Source organism: Myodes glareolus, chromosome 9, assembly GCF_982192425.1.
Source record: "Myodes glareolus chromosome 9, mMyoGla1.1, whole genome shotgun sequence".
NCBI lineage: Eukaryota > Metazoa > Chordata > Mammalia > Rodentia > Cricetidae > Myodes > Myodes glareolus.
In genome coordinates, this window is record NC_142034.1 from 6,263,079 (window position 1) to 6,281,003 (window position 17,925).

Consider the following 17,925-nt stretch of genomic DNA (forward strand, 5'->3'; position numbering starts at 1 on the left):
TGTTGGGTAGCTGTGACTCTTAAGGACAATTGTGAAGAGCCTCAAGGGACTGGAGATGGACTGACTTGGAGGGAGGTGCGAACTCTGCCTCTCTGTGCTCATTCAGGTGCCCTAAGGCTGGAATGGGATGACGCGGGTGCACACATTATAATAGACCACAGAGCCCTGTTCCTGGAGACCAGCACCTCTAACATCCCACTCAGTCTCATCCCCCAGGCTCTGTGAGCCCAGTGCTGCTGAAAGGTTGAAACTCAGGCTACAGTCGCTGTGATCAACTCCACGTGACCATCCTGATACACTCAGACCTGTGGGTCCTGGACCTCTCAGTTCACCCTATATAGCCCACAGGGAGAAGCAACCATGGCCAGAGCCCAGCCCATTCTTGTGCTACCACAGGGGAGACTTCGACCCCAGTTTTGCCAGCCCCACCAGGCTTCTGCTAGAGAAATCCTTGCTCCTGCTACTGTGGTAGCCACCAAAAGGGAAATATTCCCCAAGAGGCATCTAGAGATGGAGCTTGGGGAGGGTTCTATGGTGCCTACCTGAAATTCCTACCTCACACTTCCTGGATAGTGAGTCTGGGTGTCCAGAGCGAATTCCAGGGCAGTGGGACTGCGTGCTGGGGATGCACACAACATTTCAGATTAGACATGCACCCAGCCAGGAGCCAGTGAAGCCTCCTCCACGTGTGTTCTTAAAACTCAGAATGCTGATGAAAGCTAACATTTGGAGTGTGTTCCCACCTCTCCCTCCTCTGGGTGGGAGCTCACCAGCCATAGCACATAACACTGTGCTGCAGGGTGTGCTGGGGAGGGGAACATCACATTGGGTTGGTCACTGGGACAGGCAGCGGGAAGCCTAGGCACTAGTCAGGGCAGAGTTCTGTCCCCTGCCCAGTTTGGCACTGGGCCCCGTGCCTTCTTGCATCATCGGGACACTCACTGCATTAAATGCGTTGAACACAAACACCTGCATGCGTTACAGCAGTGGTGCACTCCCATTTTTCAGCACGTACATGGCCTGAAATTCCAGGGGCAAGTTGAGGTTGAAAGAGGATGGCCAGGCTGATGGACAAGGTCAGGTTTATCTCAGGACCCAAACCCTAACACTTAAAACCTTAAGCCCTCAAACCAGGCAGTGGTGGCTCACGCCTTTAATCCCAGCAGTGGGGAGGCAGAGGCAGGTGGATCTCTGAGTTCAAAGCCAGCCTGGTCTGCAGCGCGAGTTCCATGACAGGCTGCAAAGCTACAGAGAAACCATGACTGGAAAAACAAAAACCCTTAAGCCCTCTACCTACCAACTGCTGATTACTGGGAGCTGGGTTTCTGAACCAAGAGCTGACTGGTGCTGAGCTTAGAGAAAGGCTAGGTGGAGCTGGATCCACAGAATCATCATCAGGGTCTGTCTGGGCAGAGCAGTAGGGTCTAAATTACAACCTCCATTCAGCCCATTCTGAGCCACTGGATGGAGCCAGCTGCTCTGGGCAAGGGCTTAGCCTTGGACAAAACATGCTTCTCCCATCCAGTTCCATGAAGACAAAGCTCAGGGTCCAGCCCCAGCCACCGCACCTGCCTCGGTGTCCCCTCCTGCTCTATTTCCAGCACCTGGAACTCACTGTCCTATGAGGCAAGCCTGGGATCTTTGTCTCCTTTCCTTTCTACTTTTATTTATGTACGGGTGTTCTGTCTGTATGCCACATACCGGAAGAGGGCTTCAGATCCCATTACAGATTGTGGCCCACGATGTGTTCGTTGGGAACTGAACTCAGAACCTCCGAAAGAGTTGTTCTTAACCACTGAGCCATCTCTCCAGCCTCACTGTGTCTCTTCTACAAGCCCTAATTAGGGTTGGGGTGCAGGCTGTGTGCTTTAGTGGTGCCTTTGACAAAAGTCAGCACACTCAATTATGTGCAGTGGCAACCTCCATGTCCTTGCTGTTCCTTAAATACTGGGGACAGATAGAGACCAGTGACCCGAAACCCTGTTCTGCCAAATTAACTTGCCCCAACCTGAAGTCTTAGAATTAATCACTGTAGTGTATGTGGAGTGGAACCTGTTGGAAGGTGACTTTTTGACCCCTAAGCAAAATTTAAATGCTGGTTACTTGATCCTGTGCAGTTGTAGGCAGGGAAACAAATACAAGGCCCAGAGTGGAGCACTGGTCAGGCTGCCCCGATTTCGAGACCTCAGGGTGCCCTCCGTGTGGTTGTGCATAGACAAGCTAGGAATGCAAACACAAGTGATACTTGTCGCCCGTCAGTCAAGGTATGTACAGCTAGCACCTTGTGGGGGCACATGTTAGGCAACACTGAATCCCTAGCTTCAGTTAGGGACTTTAATTTTTAATGGTTAAGCTAAGCACCCTGCACCCCACTAGGAGGAGTCTCCCACACCCTGTAAAGTCCCAGAGGCTTTTTACCCCAGGCTTGGGGCTTCATATCAGAAATCCCACGTGCATAACAGCATATGAAATGGTTTGAGCCTTTTAAGAATTTTATTATCGTTCAGACTGTATCTCATGTAGTTCAAGGGGGGCTCAAACTCCAGGGCTCCTGCTTCTCTCCTGCTTCAACTTTCCAAGTGCTGGGATTGAAGGCTTATGTCACGTGACTAGCAATCTGTGCGGTTTAGTAACAGAGAACGTTTCCCTACAATTCTGAGCCTTTGACTGCAACCCTCGAACATCCCAGCATAACCCCCAGGTGTCCTCAGGTCACACTGCAGATGTCTTTAGATGCCCTTTGATCATTTAATAAACCGGATCGAGGGCCCTACTTGAGGATGTGCAGTTGGGAAGCGCGGGTGCTGGGACAAGGGACCCTGCCGCCTCACTCACGTGTGTCAGATCTGTGGATTCGCGGTCCAGCACACTGCCACTATGATTGCCAGGCGCCAAGACGCACACTCGGCCTGAGGCTCGCCTCGGGCCGCGGCACAGCAGGCCTGCGCAGATTTTGCGGAAACCCTTGCGGAAATGCTTAGAGACCAGCGCATAAACGATGGGGTTGACACACGAGTTGGCGTAAGAAACTAGGTGTGAGAGGATGCGCAGCGCATAAGTGGCGCGCGTGAGCGGGAAGCGACCAAACCACACGCAGAGGATAAGCGCGTGATGAGGCATCCAACATAGGCAGAAGAGCACGGCGACAATGACGATCATGCGTGTCACCTTGCGTTTGGCGCGCTGGGAACCTGAGCCTGCCGCCACTGGGTCGACTGTGCGCCAGAGGTAGCGCAGGGTGCGCGCATAGGTCAGACTGAGAACCAGCACCGGCAACAGGTAGCTGAAGACGAAGGTGCAGAGGTCCATGGCGCGGCGTCGAGGCGCGCTCCATGCTGGGTGGCACACGGTCAGGTTGGCCAGCTGCGACTGACGGTAGTAGCTCAGATAGGGCCCGGAGAAGAGCAGCGCTAACCCCCAGATGAGCCCGATGGCCGCCAGCGCGTTTCGAGGTGTGCGCAGCTCGCGGGAATGCAGCGGGTAGCGGATAGCCAGATACCTGCGGAACAGTGGGAAGCAAGAGAGGGTTCACTGCTAGGCCACCGCCAACCCCACCCTCACTCTGGAAGAAGGTATCTAATAAAAAGGTTATATGGCCTATGTCTGGAGGGCAGACCCAGTGCCTCTGATGCTAATTTGATCCTAGAATTAGGACAGGACCTGGTAGCAAACAAGGCGGGGGTCTAGACGGTTCTTCGGCTGTCTCTGACAATGTGCCACCACTTTACTCCACTCGAAAAGATACCCCCAAACCCACCGAAGACGAAAAGTTGGAGAGTTTGCCTGGACTCCTGGGGGCAGTGATTATTATGCTCTAGTGACAACCTGGGGAAGCCCATTCCTAGTGCCTGAGGCTCTGCCAGACAACCTGAAGAGAACTTGGGTTAAGGAACAGCAAGGAAATTCCTGGAGAAAGCAGTTCTGTGCATCCCACCAGCCGACTTGGAACCCACACCTGCACTTGGTGGAAATGGGAGGAGAGTAGGATCACGACACTTCTTGGCTGCTCTTCCGTGGGGAGGTCCAAGTGGTGTGGAAAGGGGGAGGGAAATAACAGAATTGGATCAGGATTTCCTAGTATGTTTTCCAGCCAAGATTCCTCCAGAGCATTCTAGAAGTTTCTCTTTCTTTGCTCTTTAACTAGAGCTGGAGCAACAAACCGCTGGCTTCTCTGGCCAGGAACCTTGACCTGGAGGGCGTTTGGGGGACAGCTAGGAGCCCCCACTCACACTGTCTTGGGCTTCAGCATGGATCCTTCCCAAACACAGCCCAGTCCCAAGCCTAAGGCGCCAGACAACGGGTCCTGAGTTTGGCTCCAAGAAGCAGATGCTTCCCTGCAGCTCTCAATTTACCATCTGGCTACCCGAACAAGTTACTTACACGCTAGTTCTGAGGACGGTAGAGTTTCATAGAGGCATTAAGCTCAAACACTAATAATGTGAAGACTCCAGGGAGCTGATTTCTCCAGCCTTTGAGGTCCAAAGACCAACTTAATAGAGGAACAGTCTTAGTCACTGACTTTAAATCCCTTTTCTCCTCCGCTCCCGCTTGGATATCACTGCCTCAAGCCACTGTGATTTCAGTCTTCTCGCCCACGCTGCGCATCGCTCCTGGATCCCTAAGTTGCGGCTCCATCCAAAGCAAGCCCCTATCAGGTTACCCAGGTCTCAGAGACAACAGAATGCTCACTCACCTGTCCAGAGAGACGGCGGCCAGTGTGAAACTGCTGGCGTGCATGGTGAGGAAGATGAGGAAATGAACGGCCTTGCAGAGCAGCGAGCCGAACACCCAGCCGTCCAGGGTGTAGATGGTGGCCTGGAAAGGCACGCAGCACAGGATGAAGCACAGGTCGGCCACGCCCAGGTTGAGGATGAATAGGTTGGTGGTGCTGACTGCCTGGCCGCCGCGCAACAGCACGGCTAAAACCAGCGCGTTGCCCACGGTGCCCACGAAGAAGATGAGCGCGAAAAGCAAGGGTACGAGGACCGCCTCGGGCTGCCAGCCGCCGCTGCCGACTTCCTGGCTGGTGTCCTCGGTCCCCGGGCTGCCCGAGCCATTCATGGTGTCACCGAAGCGGACGCTGCCCCGGCTCCCGCAGCCGTCCTGGTCCTGGTGAGCGCGCAGCTCCCTCGCTGCAGCGCCCCAAGAGACTCTGCCCAGTTCCAGGAGCGAGAGCAGGGGTGCGCAGGGAACGGGAGGAGGAGCGAGCACCCGGAGTGCAGGACGGTCCCCCCGCTGCGCCCTGTCGCCAGGAGAGGTGCTGTCGGCTCCCGCGCTCCAGTCCTGGGATTCGCCCGGTTTTAGACCGAGTCCGCTCACTGACATGTTACACCGCTCCTGGAGCGGTGGAGAGACCAGGGTGCGGGCAGGACGTGGGGTGCCCTTGAGAGATCCACCCCACTACTCGGAATAAACGGGCTGACACCGGGTCCAGGTCGTTGTTTGTCCTGCCCCTAACACACACGCAACTGACAAAGTGGAATGGCCAGCCATACAGCCCATGCCTCTTTTCAATTCTGACTCCTTGAAGCACCTCACCCTGCCGCACAGGAACTCCAAAGAGTAAAACCCTGAGGAGGAGGAAAGGAGGATTTTTTTATTGTTTGTTTTGAAACTGGGTGCCTCTGTGGGGCCCCAGTTGGCCTTGAACCCACAACCCTTCTGCCTCAGTCTCTACTGCTGGAATTACAGCCATGCACCAACATGCCTGTGGCCAAAATGGGTATTTTCATCTCGCTCCCTTTTATCCATCCACCAGATGTTTTCCCTCGGAACATGCACCACTGTTGAAGGGACACTAGCCCACTGGAGCCTTGCCCTTCTCCCTCATTCCCTCTGCCTTGCTAAAATCCATTAGATTACATTCCTACTGCTGGCCCCCATCGTCTATTCCCTCATTTAACCACTTCCTCCTCGCGAGGCAGACTACCAAAGTCCAGCTATCGTAAGTCCCCTTTGGCCTACCTAATTAACATGCCCAATTAAAATTAAATACCTCATCCTAATTTGGGATTTCCCCTTTGTACCTTTATAAACCACCATTTTCCTATGTTCCACATCTGTGTCCTCTCTAACCAGAGGCAGTTCTTTGTCCCTCTGGGACAAATACCTCTGTCCCCTCCCCCTCCTTCCTTGTCCCTGTCCCCTATCTCCTCTACTGTCACATCCTGGCCCATTCTAACACAGACCTCCCCTTCTTCTCCTCTTAAAAACTACACCTGCAATTACATTTGCTGCTGAGTCAGAAAGCAGTCATTTCAGCTCCCCCCTCAATCCCCCTCCTCTGCTTAATAAAGGCTCTCTCCGTGAAAACAGGTGTTTGGGTGTGGTTTGTGTCTAATCCCGGGTCCAGGAGAGAGCCCCGATATGCAGAGATCTCCTTCAGCTGCCAGCCTATGAACTTCACCTCCGTTATGGGACTGGAATGGGCCTGGAAACACTGCCTTCAAAGAAGCATGAGGTAAGACTGCTAGAAGGTTTGGAACGATGGCCCAGCATTTAAGAGCACTTGCTGCTCTTGCAGAGGACCCAGGTTTGGTCCCCAGCACCCATATGTCAACACCCATGACTTCCGGTAACTCCAGTTCCAGGTCTATACCCTCTTCAGCTCCACAGGCTCCTGAACAAATACGGCGCACATATACTCACACAGGCACAAACACCCCACTCCCACACACAAACCAAACACAGGGAGGTGTGAAACTGGAAGCCAGTTTATTAGTGGATCAAGTCTTGCTAACCATTCAGATCTTAATCAGAACATTCTTTCCCTAGAGTAGGGCTTGTTGACTCAGACATGGAATGTAAGCACTCGAGAGGCTGAAGTTGGAGGATTCAAGGCCAGCTGGGCTGCAGAGTGAGTTCTAGGCCAGCCTGAGCCACTCAGCGAAACCCCGTCTTAAGAGGACTGGGGATGTGCCAGGTGTGGTGGTACATAGCCTTAATCCCATCACTCAGGAGGCAGAGGCAGGAGAGTCTCTGTGAATTCAAGGCCAGCCTGGGCTACATAGTGAGTTCCAGGGCAGCCAAGACCACAAAGAGAAAGAAAAAAAGAAAGAAAGAAAGAAAGGAAGGAAGGAAGGAAGGAAGAAAGGAAGGAAGGAAGGAGACATTATTTATCAGTGTGTATGTGTCCTGGACGTTGAATTCAGGGTTCCATGTGTTCTGGGCAATTATTCTACCACCAAGTTATATCCCTACAGAAGAAAAATTATTTAGCCGGATGTGGTAGGACACATAGGCAAATCTATGGTCCCAGCTACTTAGGAGTCAGGGCAGAAAGACCATTTGAGTTCAGTAATTCAACACTAGCCTGGACAACACAATGAGACACTGTCAAAACAACCAGTGCCTGGAGAGATGGCTCAGTGGTTAAGAGCACTGGCTGCTCATCCAGGTTCAGTTTCCAGCACCTGCATGGCAGCTCACAACTGTCTGCAACTCCAGTTCTGGGACACCCTCACACAGACATACATGCAGGCAAAACACCAGTGTACATAAAACAAATGACACGTGTCGTGGAGCAATCCTTTTGCACACTGTGAAGATGTCTTGATCTAATTGTTAATAAAAAGCTGATTGACCGATGGCTTGGCAGGATTTTCAGGGCAGAGAGACTCTGGGAAGAAGAAAGGGCAGAGTCATTGGGTCCCCAGAGTCATGAGCCAGTTGTGAAAGAAGAAACATGGGGAGTTCATACATGAAGTAAACTAGCCTCAGGACAGCACATAGATTAGTGGGAATGGGTTAATTTAAGTTACCAGAGCTAGTTAAAGACAACTCTAAGCTATTGACTGAGCATTTATAATTAATAATAAGTCTCTGTATGGTTATTTGGGAGCAGCTGCCAGGTCACAGAAAAACACTGCCTACAGATGCACCAGATGCACACCAAACATTTGAATATAGGTGTGGAGGCAAGGAAACAGCCCACTACTGGGGAGAGTACATAAAGAGAGAACACTAGGTAAGGTGGGAGTGAGGTAGGAGTGAGGCTGTGCCCCTAAGTTGCGGTTGGTGTCGCTGAGTTGAACGAACAAGGAAAGTGACAATTGTTGAGGGCGGGCGAGACTTCCTTCAGACTTTTTGTGAGGGTGGAAAGATGACTCCACAGTTCAGAGCGCTTGCTGCTCTTGCAGAGGACCTGGGTTCGGTTCCCACCCACAGGGTGGCTCACAACCATCTGAAACTTCAACTCCAGGAGATCTAATACCTCTTCTGACTTCTGAGGGTGCTGCACACACAGGGTGCACAGACACACGAACAAACACTCATACTCATTAAAAATCTGAAAAAGAAATTAAAATTTGTAGTTTTTTTAGGGGGGTGGGGAGAGTCTCTTCTATGTAGTCCTGGATGTTGTGGGACTCACTTTGTAGACCAGGCTGGTCTCCAATTCACAGAGCTCCGTCTGCCTCTGCCTTCTGAGTGCTGGAATTAAAGGCACGTGCCACCATGCCTGGCCTTTGTTTTGTTTGTTCGTTTGGCTTTTTGAGACACGGTTTCTCTGTATAACTTTGGAGCCTGTCCTGGAACTTACTCTGTAGACCAGGCTAGCCTTGAACTCACAGAGATCCACCTGCCTCTGACTCCCGAGTGCTGGGATTAAAGGCATGCTCCACCGCTGCCCAGCCAGGCCTGTTATTTTTAATTGTATGTATGTGCCTGTTTATCTGTATGTACACCTGCATGTGGTACCTGTGGAGGCCAGAGAAGGGCTCAGGACTCCTTGAACTGGAATTATAGATTGTTGAGAGCCAATGGGAGGGGGCTGGGACAGAACCGGGTCCTCTGCAAGCGCAGTAAGTATTTTTAAAGGCTAAGCCTCTTTCTTGCCCTGTTTCTCATCACACATTTCACTCCTTCTCCTCCCCCTCCCACTGCATGTATCTGAGACAGAGTCTCACGTGACCAGGCTGGCCAAAGACCTGGAACATTCGATCTTCCTGCCTCTCCCTCTGACATGCTAGGATTTCAGGCCTGGATTATGTAGTGTTGGGGTTCAGGCCCAAGACTTCATACATGCTGGAGGAGCACTCTAACTGAGCAGTATCCCTGGCCCTGTCTTTCTCCACTGTGAGGGTGGTGGCATTTAGTCTAGTAAACTGAGGAGGCTCTGAAAGACTTTGACTAGAACGCTAACATAATTGTACTTTCTTCCCTAGCAGCTTTAAACCACAGTTCACACGCTAAACCACACACTCATCTAAAGTATTTGCTTGTTTTTCGGTATATTCCTGAAGCTGGGTGACAAGCATCACATTCACCCATACATGTTATACATGTTATTGAAACAGTTTGATATACTAAAAGATGTGGTGATATTTTGTTTGTGCTCTAACAAATAAAGCTTGCCTGAAGGTCAGAGGGCAGAGCTAGCCACTAGTGAACCATAGAGGTCAGACAGTGGTGGCACACACTGGGGAGGAAGAAGCAGGAAGATCAGGAGTTCAAGGCCACCCTGGGCTAGAATGTGTCTAAAAGAGAAACAGAGCCAGGAGGTGGAGGTGGCCCACACCCTTAATCCCAGCCCTAGGGAGGTGGAGACAGGAATATAAAGTGGGTGGAGACGGGATTTCAAGCCCATTCAGTCTGAGGATTGCAGAGATAGGAGTACTCATTGGATCTGAGGATTCTGTAGAGGTAAGAACTAGTGGCTGGCTGCCCTGCTTCTATGAGCTTAAGACCAACTAGAATTTGCACTACATCTGGCACCCAACGAGGTCCTGGGAGTCGCTGCGTCTTCCGCCCTGGCCTGACCGCAGCAGAGAGTATCTATTGCAGTCACGTCCGCTGCGATCGCAGCTCTAGCTGTTTCGTATGGGTCTGAACCGGACCCCGACAGTGAGGGCAGTCGGTGTCCGCTGCCAGCCGCCGGCTCTCTCATGCACTTGACCAAATCGCCTTTAGCCAAGCCCTCTCAGACAGTGGCGGTGACTCGGCTCTGGAGGTGGCAGTTGAGGAAGATTTGGAGATTGGAGTTCACCTTGACCCTGCTGTCAAAGAAATTCAATATAATTCTACCTTTGAGATTGCTCCTATGGCTGCTCCTAGAAATAAGCTTTCTGGATATCCTAGGCCAGCTCATATCAATGACTTCATGTATGAATGGCAAAGAAGAATGTTTGTATTTGAAACTGGTCAGAAGAAAGCAGAAAAGAGGAAAAAGTTAAAAGAAAATGATGCATCTAATATTGATGATTTCTTGGGACCATGGGCAAAACTTGTGGATGAAAAAGATGTAGTCAGATGTTCAGAAGAAGAACAAAAGGAGTTGGATGAAATCACAGCAATGATGTGAGATTTCTTTCTGCGTGTGTTGCTTTTATTGGTTAATGAATAAAGCTGTTTTGGCAAAGGGCTTAGCAGAGTAAAGCCAGGCAGGAAATATGAACACAGATATATAGAGAGAGTAGGCAGAGTTGGAGAGACGCCATGAGGCTGCCAAAGGAGACAGATGCCAGAACCTTACCAGTAGGCGACACCATCATGGTGATACACAGAGTAATAGAAATGGGTTAATTTAAGGTGTAAGAGCTAGCTAGGAATATGCCTAAGCTATTTGGCCAAACACTGTTGTAATTAATATAGTTTCTGTGTGATTATTTGAATCAGGGCAGCTGGGAAATGAACAAGCAGCTTTCGTTTACACAGAAAAGAGGCAGAAAAAAAAGGCAAACAGGAAGAGGAGAGACCTGGGGAGGAGAAGACAATCTTACACGCTGAAGAAATGTATGATGCTCAAGGCAGGTCCTGCGTGCACACACCTCAGGATGTCGGTGTTAATCATCTACAGTCGTCTGGACCACCTGAAAATGTTGTCTTCCCAAAACCCAAGTTCATGTGTGGTCTGGACACAAAGGGTGTCGGTGTGTTCAGGCTGTTTCCTCTTTCTGGACGTTTGCTGCTGTCTTGTTCCATGGACTGTAAAGTTAAGCTATGGGAAGTTTATGGAGACCGGCGCTGTCTGAACACATTTATCGATCACAGTAAAGCTGTGAGGGACATCTGCGTCAACACTGCAGGGACACAGTTCCTCAGTGCAGCCTATGACAGGTGCCTGAAGCTCTGGGACACAGAGACGGGACAGGGTAAGCCAAGATTTACAAACCGAAAAGCACCCTATTGTGTCGGGTTCAATCCTGATGAAGACAAGCAAAATCTCTTTGTGGCTGGGACGTCTGGAAGAAAGATTGTGCAGTGAAGAGATTGTTCAGGAATACGATCAGCATTTGGGAGCTGTCAACACCGTTGTTTTTGTTGATGAAAATTGAAGATTTGTGAGTACGTCTGATGATAAGAGCCTGAGTTTGGGGATGGGACATCACTGTGGGTTTTAAGTACACAACAGAGCCCAGTGTGCACTCAATGCCTGCAGTGATTTGTCTCCAAATGGAAACAGCTAGCATGCCAGTCAGCGGACGGCCGAATCTTAATTCTGGAGCACAGAACAGATTCAGATGAAATAAGGAGAAAATGTAAGGGCCACCTGGCAGCAGGCTGTGTTCGTCAGGTAGACATGAGCTGTGTGATCACAGGAGATGGAAATGGAAAATTAAACATTTGGGACTGGAAGACCACAAAACTCTACAGTTGGTTTAAAAACCTGTGATAAAGTGTGTGTAGGTGCGGTGGGTGTGGCAGCCTCATGAAACGTCCAAGGTCATCACGTGTGGCTGGGACGGCCCACTAAACTGTGGGACTAATGGGATTAGCCCATTCACAATTTGGGATCATTTTTGATTCTGTGTCATATTTAACTATCAAAATGTTAGAATGTGTCGGATGATGATTTGATTTGTAGGCAATCTTTCCATCTATGGCCTTCTGAAAGCTGACTCCTGGTGTTGTTAAGAGCATTGTAAATTTGCCTCAAGTTCACTGGCGGCTTCATTTTGTTCTTTGTAGATGTTATTTATATCTACAAAGATGTGAAGAATAACAACTAACTATATTCAACAGGTAGTTATTGTTGGCAGGCAGTTTGTATTTCCTGAGATGTTATTGAAAGGATCATATAGGGGGTCTAAAAAATGCCTACTGGATCATTGAAAATATGTTATATTTCTCAAATAATATGATTATGATTCTCCTCCTTCTATTCTTTCCAGTTACTCTATATTTCCCATTCCATTCAGATCTACTCCCCTTCTCTCTCTAGTTAGAAAAGAACAGGCTTCTAAGAGATAATAAAATGTAACAACAACAACAAAAAATGCCTACTGGATGTGGGTCCCTGGAGGAATGATGTAACTAACGACTCGAAAGATAGCAGACGGGCTGGAGAGATGGCTCAGTGGTTAAGAGCATTGCCTGCTCTTCCAAAGGTCCTGAGTTCAATTCCCAGCAACCACATGGTTGCATATACAGAGACAGAAAGAATATTGTATACATAATAAATAAATAAATATTTAAAAAAAAAGATAGCAGACCCTTAGCCATGCAACCGAAGTGGAAGGAAGGAAAGGAGCGGCACAAACTTAACTATGTAGCAAAGCTGGCCTTGCACTCTGTGTCCTCCTGCCTCAGTCTTCTAGATCCTGGGATTATAGGCATGAGCTATCATGCCCATTTTATTTTATTTTATTTTTTTAAAATATTTATTTATTATGTATACAATATTCTGTGTGTGCCTGAAGGCCAGAAGAGGGCACCAGACCTCATTACAGATGGTTGTGAGCCACCATGTGGTTGCCATGCCCATTTTAGCATCCACTTTACGTGGCTGTCCTATTGTCACAGATGAGGGAACTGATTCAGGGAGAGATTGAGTTTCTTGCCCAGCATCTTTGCACCCGCAATGATTGGCACAGGGCCTGGCACAGCCTCAGGACTCGAGAGTCCGGGTGTGACCAATCCCAAAAATTCATGTATGGCGTTCTTGGACTGACTGATGGCACACAATCTAGACAAGGTCACAGGTCTCAAGCAATCTTGGGGACACTGCTTTCTGGCTGAGGTCAATGTTTGTCACCATCAACCTCAGAAAAAAACGGTGAGTGCAGTTACATACAAGTCCGGCGCTCCCTAGAATGTCCCCTAGCTGAAATACATTGCAATTACGAATCCCAAGTGTTTAGGCTGTCGCTTTTTCTTCCCCCGCCCCCCACCCCCATTTTTTTAAAATAAGATCTAATTATGCAGTCCAGGCTGACCTCGAACTCGAGGCAATCCTCCAGCCTCAGCCTCCCCAGTACTGGGATTAGAGGCGCGCGCCACCACCCTCCGGTGCAGGGATGCATGAGGCGGGTGTCTTTTTCGGGTCCTCCAGCTCTTGGTGGACTGGAGGTGGGGGTAACCCTCTCCTCTGGAACACCAGAACCTACAGCCACCCGGGACGCGCAGGCGCACACCAACACGCGGCGAAGGCTTAGGAAAAACGCCGTCGGCGGCGGAGTCCGCCACTGTCCCGTCGCCCGGTCAGGAAGAAGTCGCTCTCTCCCGCCGTGCGTCTTCTCGTCTCCTCTATCCCGTCCTGCTTTGCGGCGCAGGAGCAAGATGGCTGCTGAGAAGCAGGTCCCGGGTGGAGGTGGTGGCGGCGGCGGCGGCGGCAGCGGCGGAGGCGGCGGCAGCGGCGGTGGACGCGGTGCCGGAGGAGACGAGAATAAGGAAAACGAACGCCCTTCAGCCGGATCGAAGGCAAACAAAGAATTCGGGGATAGCCTGAGTTTGGAGAGTATCCTAGAGCGGTGGCCTAACTAGCAATGACTACGTGTCGATCTGGAGGGCTGGGGGCGGGAGAGGCAGCGGGTGCCGGCCCCGGGCTGCGGAGGCCGAGGCGTGCGCGTTCCTCTGCTCTTCCTTTTCGGCACTCACAGGACCAAGGTTTGCCTCTCGTCCGGGCTTTCCTCGCACGCTTCTGGCCTTCCAAGGTTTTCCCCGAGGTGGTGTGTAGATGTTGGGCAGCTTCCCTCCGTTGCCCCTCAGATGTCCAGTTGGAGGACTGAGCTGGTGTTGACACCCTGGCCACCCTGCAGGGCGCCGGGTTGGCACTTCGAGCCCCTGAACTGTAGAGAGGAAAGCGCAGCCTTCACCTTTCAGCGTAGGGCCATCGTCGGACAGCTGTTATGTTCTGGGTGCTTTGAAAGGCTTCTTACCTGTTTACTTTGTTTTATATCATGTGTGTAGTCTTCTGAGTAGGTCTGTAGGTATTTTGTCTTGTCGGGATATTCGCGAAGAGCTGGAGGAATTACTTTCTTGGATGTATGAGTCCGCGTGGGTGTAGGTGCTGGTGTAGTGTGTGCAGGTCAGAGGTCATCATTGTCTTAACTCACTCTCTGCCGTATTCTTTGAGACTGGGTCTCTCACTAGAACTGGATTTTACCGTCTTTGATAGGAGCTCACTATAGGGATCTTTCTGTCTCTGGGATGACATATGCATACCACATGCCTTTTTCCATGGGTTCTCGAGAATTACAGTCGTCTCTTCAGGCTTAGACAAAACTCCTTTAACGACTGAGCAATCTTGTCAGCTTTCAGGAGTTATTTTCTGGTTTTCATTAGTTTATATATCATTTGTGTGGTTGCAATATTAGTAAATGATTTTTTGGTTCTGTGTGTGCTTTTAAATATTTTAAAGTGGTTTGTGTGTGTGTGTATGTTCGCATGTTCGCCTGCATGTGTGTGTGTGTGTGTGTGTGTGTGTGTACGTGTGTGTACTACATGTGTGCCTGGTGGCCACAGAGGCCTAAAGAGGGTACTGGATTCCCTGGAACTGAAGTTAGAGATGGTTAAGCGCCTCCATGTGGTTGCTGGGAGTTGAACCTGGGCTCCTCTGAAGTGCTCTTAACCTCTGAGCTGTCTCTCCAGCCCATTTTTTGTGTTTTTGCAGTGTAGCCCAGTCTGGCCTTGAACTCCTGCTCAATCTCTCTCTGTACCTCCCACCCTGAGGATTAAGATTAGAAGCACACTATCCACTGCCTGGGTCCTTTGTGCTTTTTGAGATGCATATTAAATGGAGATGATTTAGAGGAACTTCTGAAATAAAACATTAGCTTTCTGTGTAAATTCTCCTGGACTTGTGGCTTTGCTTTTTGCTCTGGTAGTGTTACGTCATTTATTTTTTGATTTTTGATTTTTTGATATGTGCATTGATGTTCTGCTTGCTTGTATGTTTGTGTGAGGGTGTCAGATCTTGGAGCTACAGACAGCTATGAGCTTCCATATGGGCGTTGGGAATTGAACCCAGGTCCTCTGGAAGAGCAGTCACTGCTCTTAACCACTGAACCATCTCTCCAACTTGTGTCATTCTTAATAAATATTAGAATGCCCTAGTTTTATTATGAACCCCAGGAAGGAGGAAAAACTTGGTTGGAATTTTTTTTTTTTTTGAAACTGGCTTATCTTGGTTGACATGCGTTGATCATAGGTTTTGGAAGCATTGTGGCTGTTAAGGAAGGTTAAATTTGGCCAGCACTGGCAGCACTGAGACGTGTAGTTAGCCCCTGACATACATAACCAGTCTGTTTGTATGAGTGCTGTGTGAGGTCCGGGTGGACAGCACTGAAATCCAGCAGCTTTGTTTCATCTGCTAGGTTTCAGCGTCCTGCCCTCCCCTTTTGTCTGAAAATAGTAACATCTGGGACAGTTCGCTCTTCTGTAAACTGAGCCTTGTCCTTTGGCAAGATAACCGTTGAAAGTGTTGACGAAAGAACCCGGGGTTAGCATCCTCAGGCTCTCACGGTGCTCACGGGGGTCGCCTACGACCATTGGAAAATACAAGTGTTCACATCATGATTCATAACAGTAGCAAAACTAGAGTCATGAAGTAGCAATGAAAACAATTTTATGGTTAGGGGTCACCACAACATGAGGATCTATCTGTATTAAAGGGTCGCAGCCCTAGGAAGGCTGGGAACCACTGCTGTAAGCTTTTCCTTGATCTCGGCTCCAGTTCTTCAGATTATTAAGGAGTCCCAGCAGCAGCATGGCTTACGGCATGGAGACTTCCAGCGGTACAGGTCAGTGTCCTGAACACGATGTGGCAGTAATTGTGATACTTTATAATGCAACTGCTTTCATTAATTTCCTGCTCACTGCTGTATAAAAAAGTATGCTGAGATGGTCCAGCATTGCATTTATATTGAGTCTTCAAAAGGTATGTAATTTCTTTTTTTGTTGTTTTGGTTTTTTTGTTTGTTTGTTTTGAGATGGTGTTTCCCTTTGTATCAATCCTGGTTGTCCTGGAATTCATTTTATAGACCTGGCTAGCCTACAAAGACTCACAGAGATCAGTCTGCCTCTTTTCAAGTGCTGGGACTAAAGGTGTGCACCACTGCCTGGTATAATTTTAAAATTATATGAGGCTTAAAATTTTATGACTCGATGATTAAAAGCACCAAAGGACCTGGGTTTGATTCCTGGTACCCAAATGCTTCAGTCTCGGGGAGTTGAAAGCCCTCAACTTTCAACTGCCAGCACTGCATGCATCTAGTGAACAGACATGTGCAGGTGAACACTCATCCAGCACTGCGTGTATCTAGTGCACAGATGTACTTGCAGGAGAACACTCATACACATAAAAATATAACAATCAGTGTGGTTTATGTCCTGGCTGAGCTCTGTTGTGGCCTTTGACTAAGGAGGTTGGGAGTGGGTAAAGTCACTCTTCTTACTCTGAAAGTATTTTATGGGAGAAAACTGAGATTCTCTGTTTTAGGGAGGCCACCTGTTCGTTTTTTGGCTGCCCAGACTCCCGAAATAACCACACAGAAACTGTATTAATTAAGTCACTGGTTGGCTTATTAGCTCTGGTTTCTTTTTTTTTTTAATATTTATTTATTATGTATACAATATTCTGTCTGTGTGTATGCCTGCAGGCCAGAAGAGGGCACCAGACCTCATTACAGATGGTTGTGAGCCACCATGTGGTTGCTGGGAATTGAACTCAGGACCTTTCGAAGAGCAGGCAATGCTCTTAACCGCTGAGCCATCTCTCCAGCCCTAGCTCTAGTTTCTTATTGGCTACCTCTTACATCTTAATTTAACCCATTTCTATTGATCTGTGTATCACCATGAGACTGTGGCTTTACTAGTGGGGCTCCTTGCTTTTCTAAACTCCGCCTTCCTTCTCCCAGCATTCAGTTTAGTCCTGTCATCCCTCCCCCCAGCTCTATTCTTTTGCCCTATAACAGGCCAAGACAGTTTCTTTATTAAATAATGGCATTCACAGCATACAGAGGGGAATCCCACACCAGTTCTGTGAATGTGCGTTCCTGTTAGGCTCATATTCATGTATATTCTGTACGTGCTTATAGTGTGCAGTTGGTTTTATGACTTATAAGCTAATATTTTGATGCTTAAACTGATTGAGGCTTTGTTAGCAGTAACCCTTTCAGATGGGCTCTTTGACATAACTGACCCCAGTCTTCCCTTATTAAATCAGGTATATTGTAGTCATATTTTCACATATAGTAGATTGCACCCTTTTCAAATGCAGCTTTATTTTTATTGGGATTGAACTCAGGACCACTGCATGCTTGGCAAGATCTTTATTACTAAGCTACAGCCCCATCTCAGAGTGCATCTGTCTTAGGTGTGTAGTTGGGTTAGTGTATTCTCAAAACAGAGTCTGTGTAGTACAGTGGCCTCCAACGTACTGTCTTAATACCTGCCAACTGCCTGGTTTACAGGTGAGCACCTGACTTACGTTTTCTTTTTTTGGAGGTGGTCTCACTATATAACTCTTACCTCAGAATTGCTATGTAACCCAGGCTAGCCTTGAACTCGGATTGTCTTAAGTCATCTTGCTGCATGCTGGTAGTTCAGGTGTGGGCCTCCACTCCTGGCAGTCTCAGGTTGTTTTTTTGTTTGTTTGTTTTATGGTACCAGAGGTTATATACAGAACCTTAGACACATTGGTGTGTGCTCTGTTGCTGTGTTCATCCCTAGGTCTTGCGTTTTGAAGCAGCATCTCACTGTGTGGCT

At 49.0% G+C, this 17,925-nt stretch overlaps 2 protein-coding genes and 1 pseudogene across 2 annotated transcripts in view; 2 read left to right on the forward strand and 1 right to left on the reverse strand.

Moving 5' to 3' along the window:
• Nucleotides 1–2,326: 2,326 nt before the first annotated feature.
• Nucleotides 2,327–5,714, reverse strand: Galr2 (galanin receptor 2). Its single transcript, XM_048452080.3, has 2 exons — nucleotides 4,694–5,714; nucleotides 2,327–3,499 (listed from the first exon to the last, which is right to left on the reverse strand). The coding sequence occupies exons 1-2, from the start codon at nucleotides 5,323–5,325 to the stop codon at nucleotides 2,749–2,751; spliced, it is 1,383 nt and encodes a 460-aa protein (XP_048308037.2). The 5' UTR covers nucleotides 5,326–5,714; the 3' UTR covers nucleotides 2,327–2,748.
• A 4,055-nt stretch (nucleotides 5,715–9,769) lies between these two features.
• On the forward strand, nucleotides 9,770–11,639 carry LOC125411611 (pre-mRNA-processing factor 17-like; annotated as a pseudogene).
• Nucleotides 11,640–13,482: 1,843 nt separating this feature from the next.
• Nucleotides 13,483–17,925, forward strand: part of Srp68 (signal recognition particle 68) — a 29,013-nt gene continuing 24,570 nt past the window's right edge. The window contains exons 1-2 of the mRNA XM_048451953.3: nucleotides 13,483–13,675; nucleotides 15,893–15,959. Of these exons, the coding sequence (XP_048307910.2) occupies nucleotides 13,498–13,675; nucleotides 15,893–15,959 (245 nt within the window). The 5' untranslated portion in view covers nucleotides 13,483–13,497. The remainder of the gene's footprint in view (nucleotides 13,676–15,892; nucleotides 15,960–17,925) is intronic.

Bases quoted from the DNA above. Each gene is read 5' to 3' on its own strand.
- Galr2 (XM_048452080.3), bottom strand. From the start codon at position 5,325: ATGTCAGTGAGCGGACTCGGTCTAAAACCGGGCGAATCCCAGGACTGG. The intron at 3,500-4,693 runs GTGAGTGAGCAT...ACTGTTCCGCAG, and splicing joins GCCGCCGTCTCTCTGGACAG to GTATCTGGCTATCCGCTACC.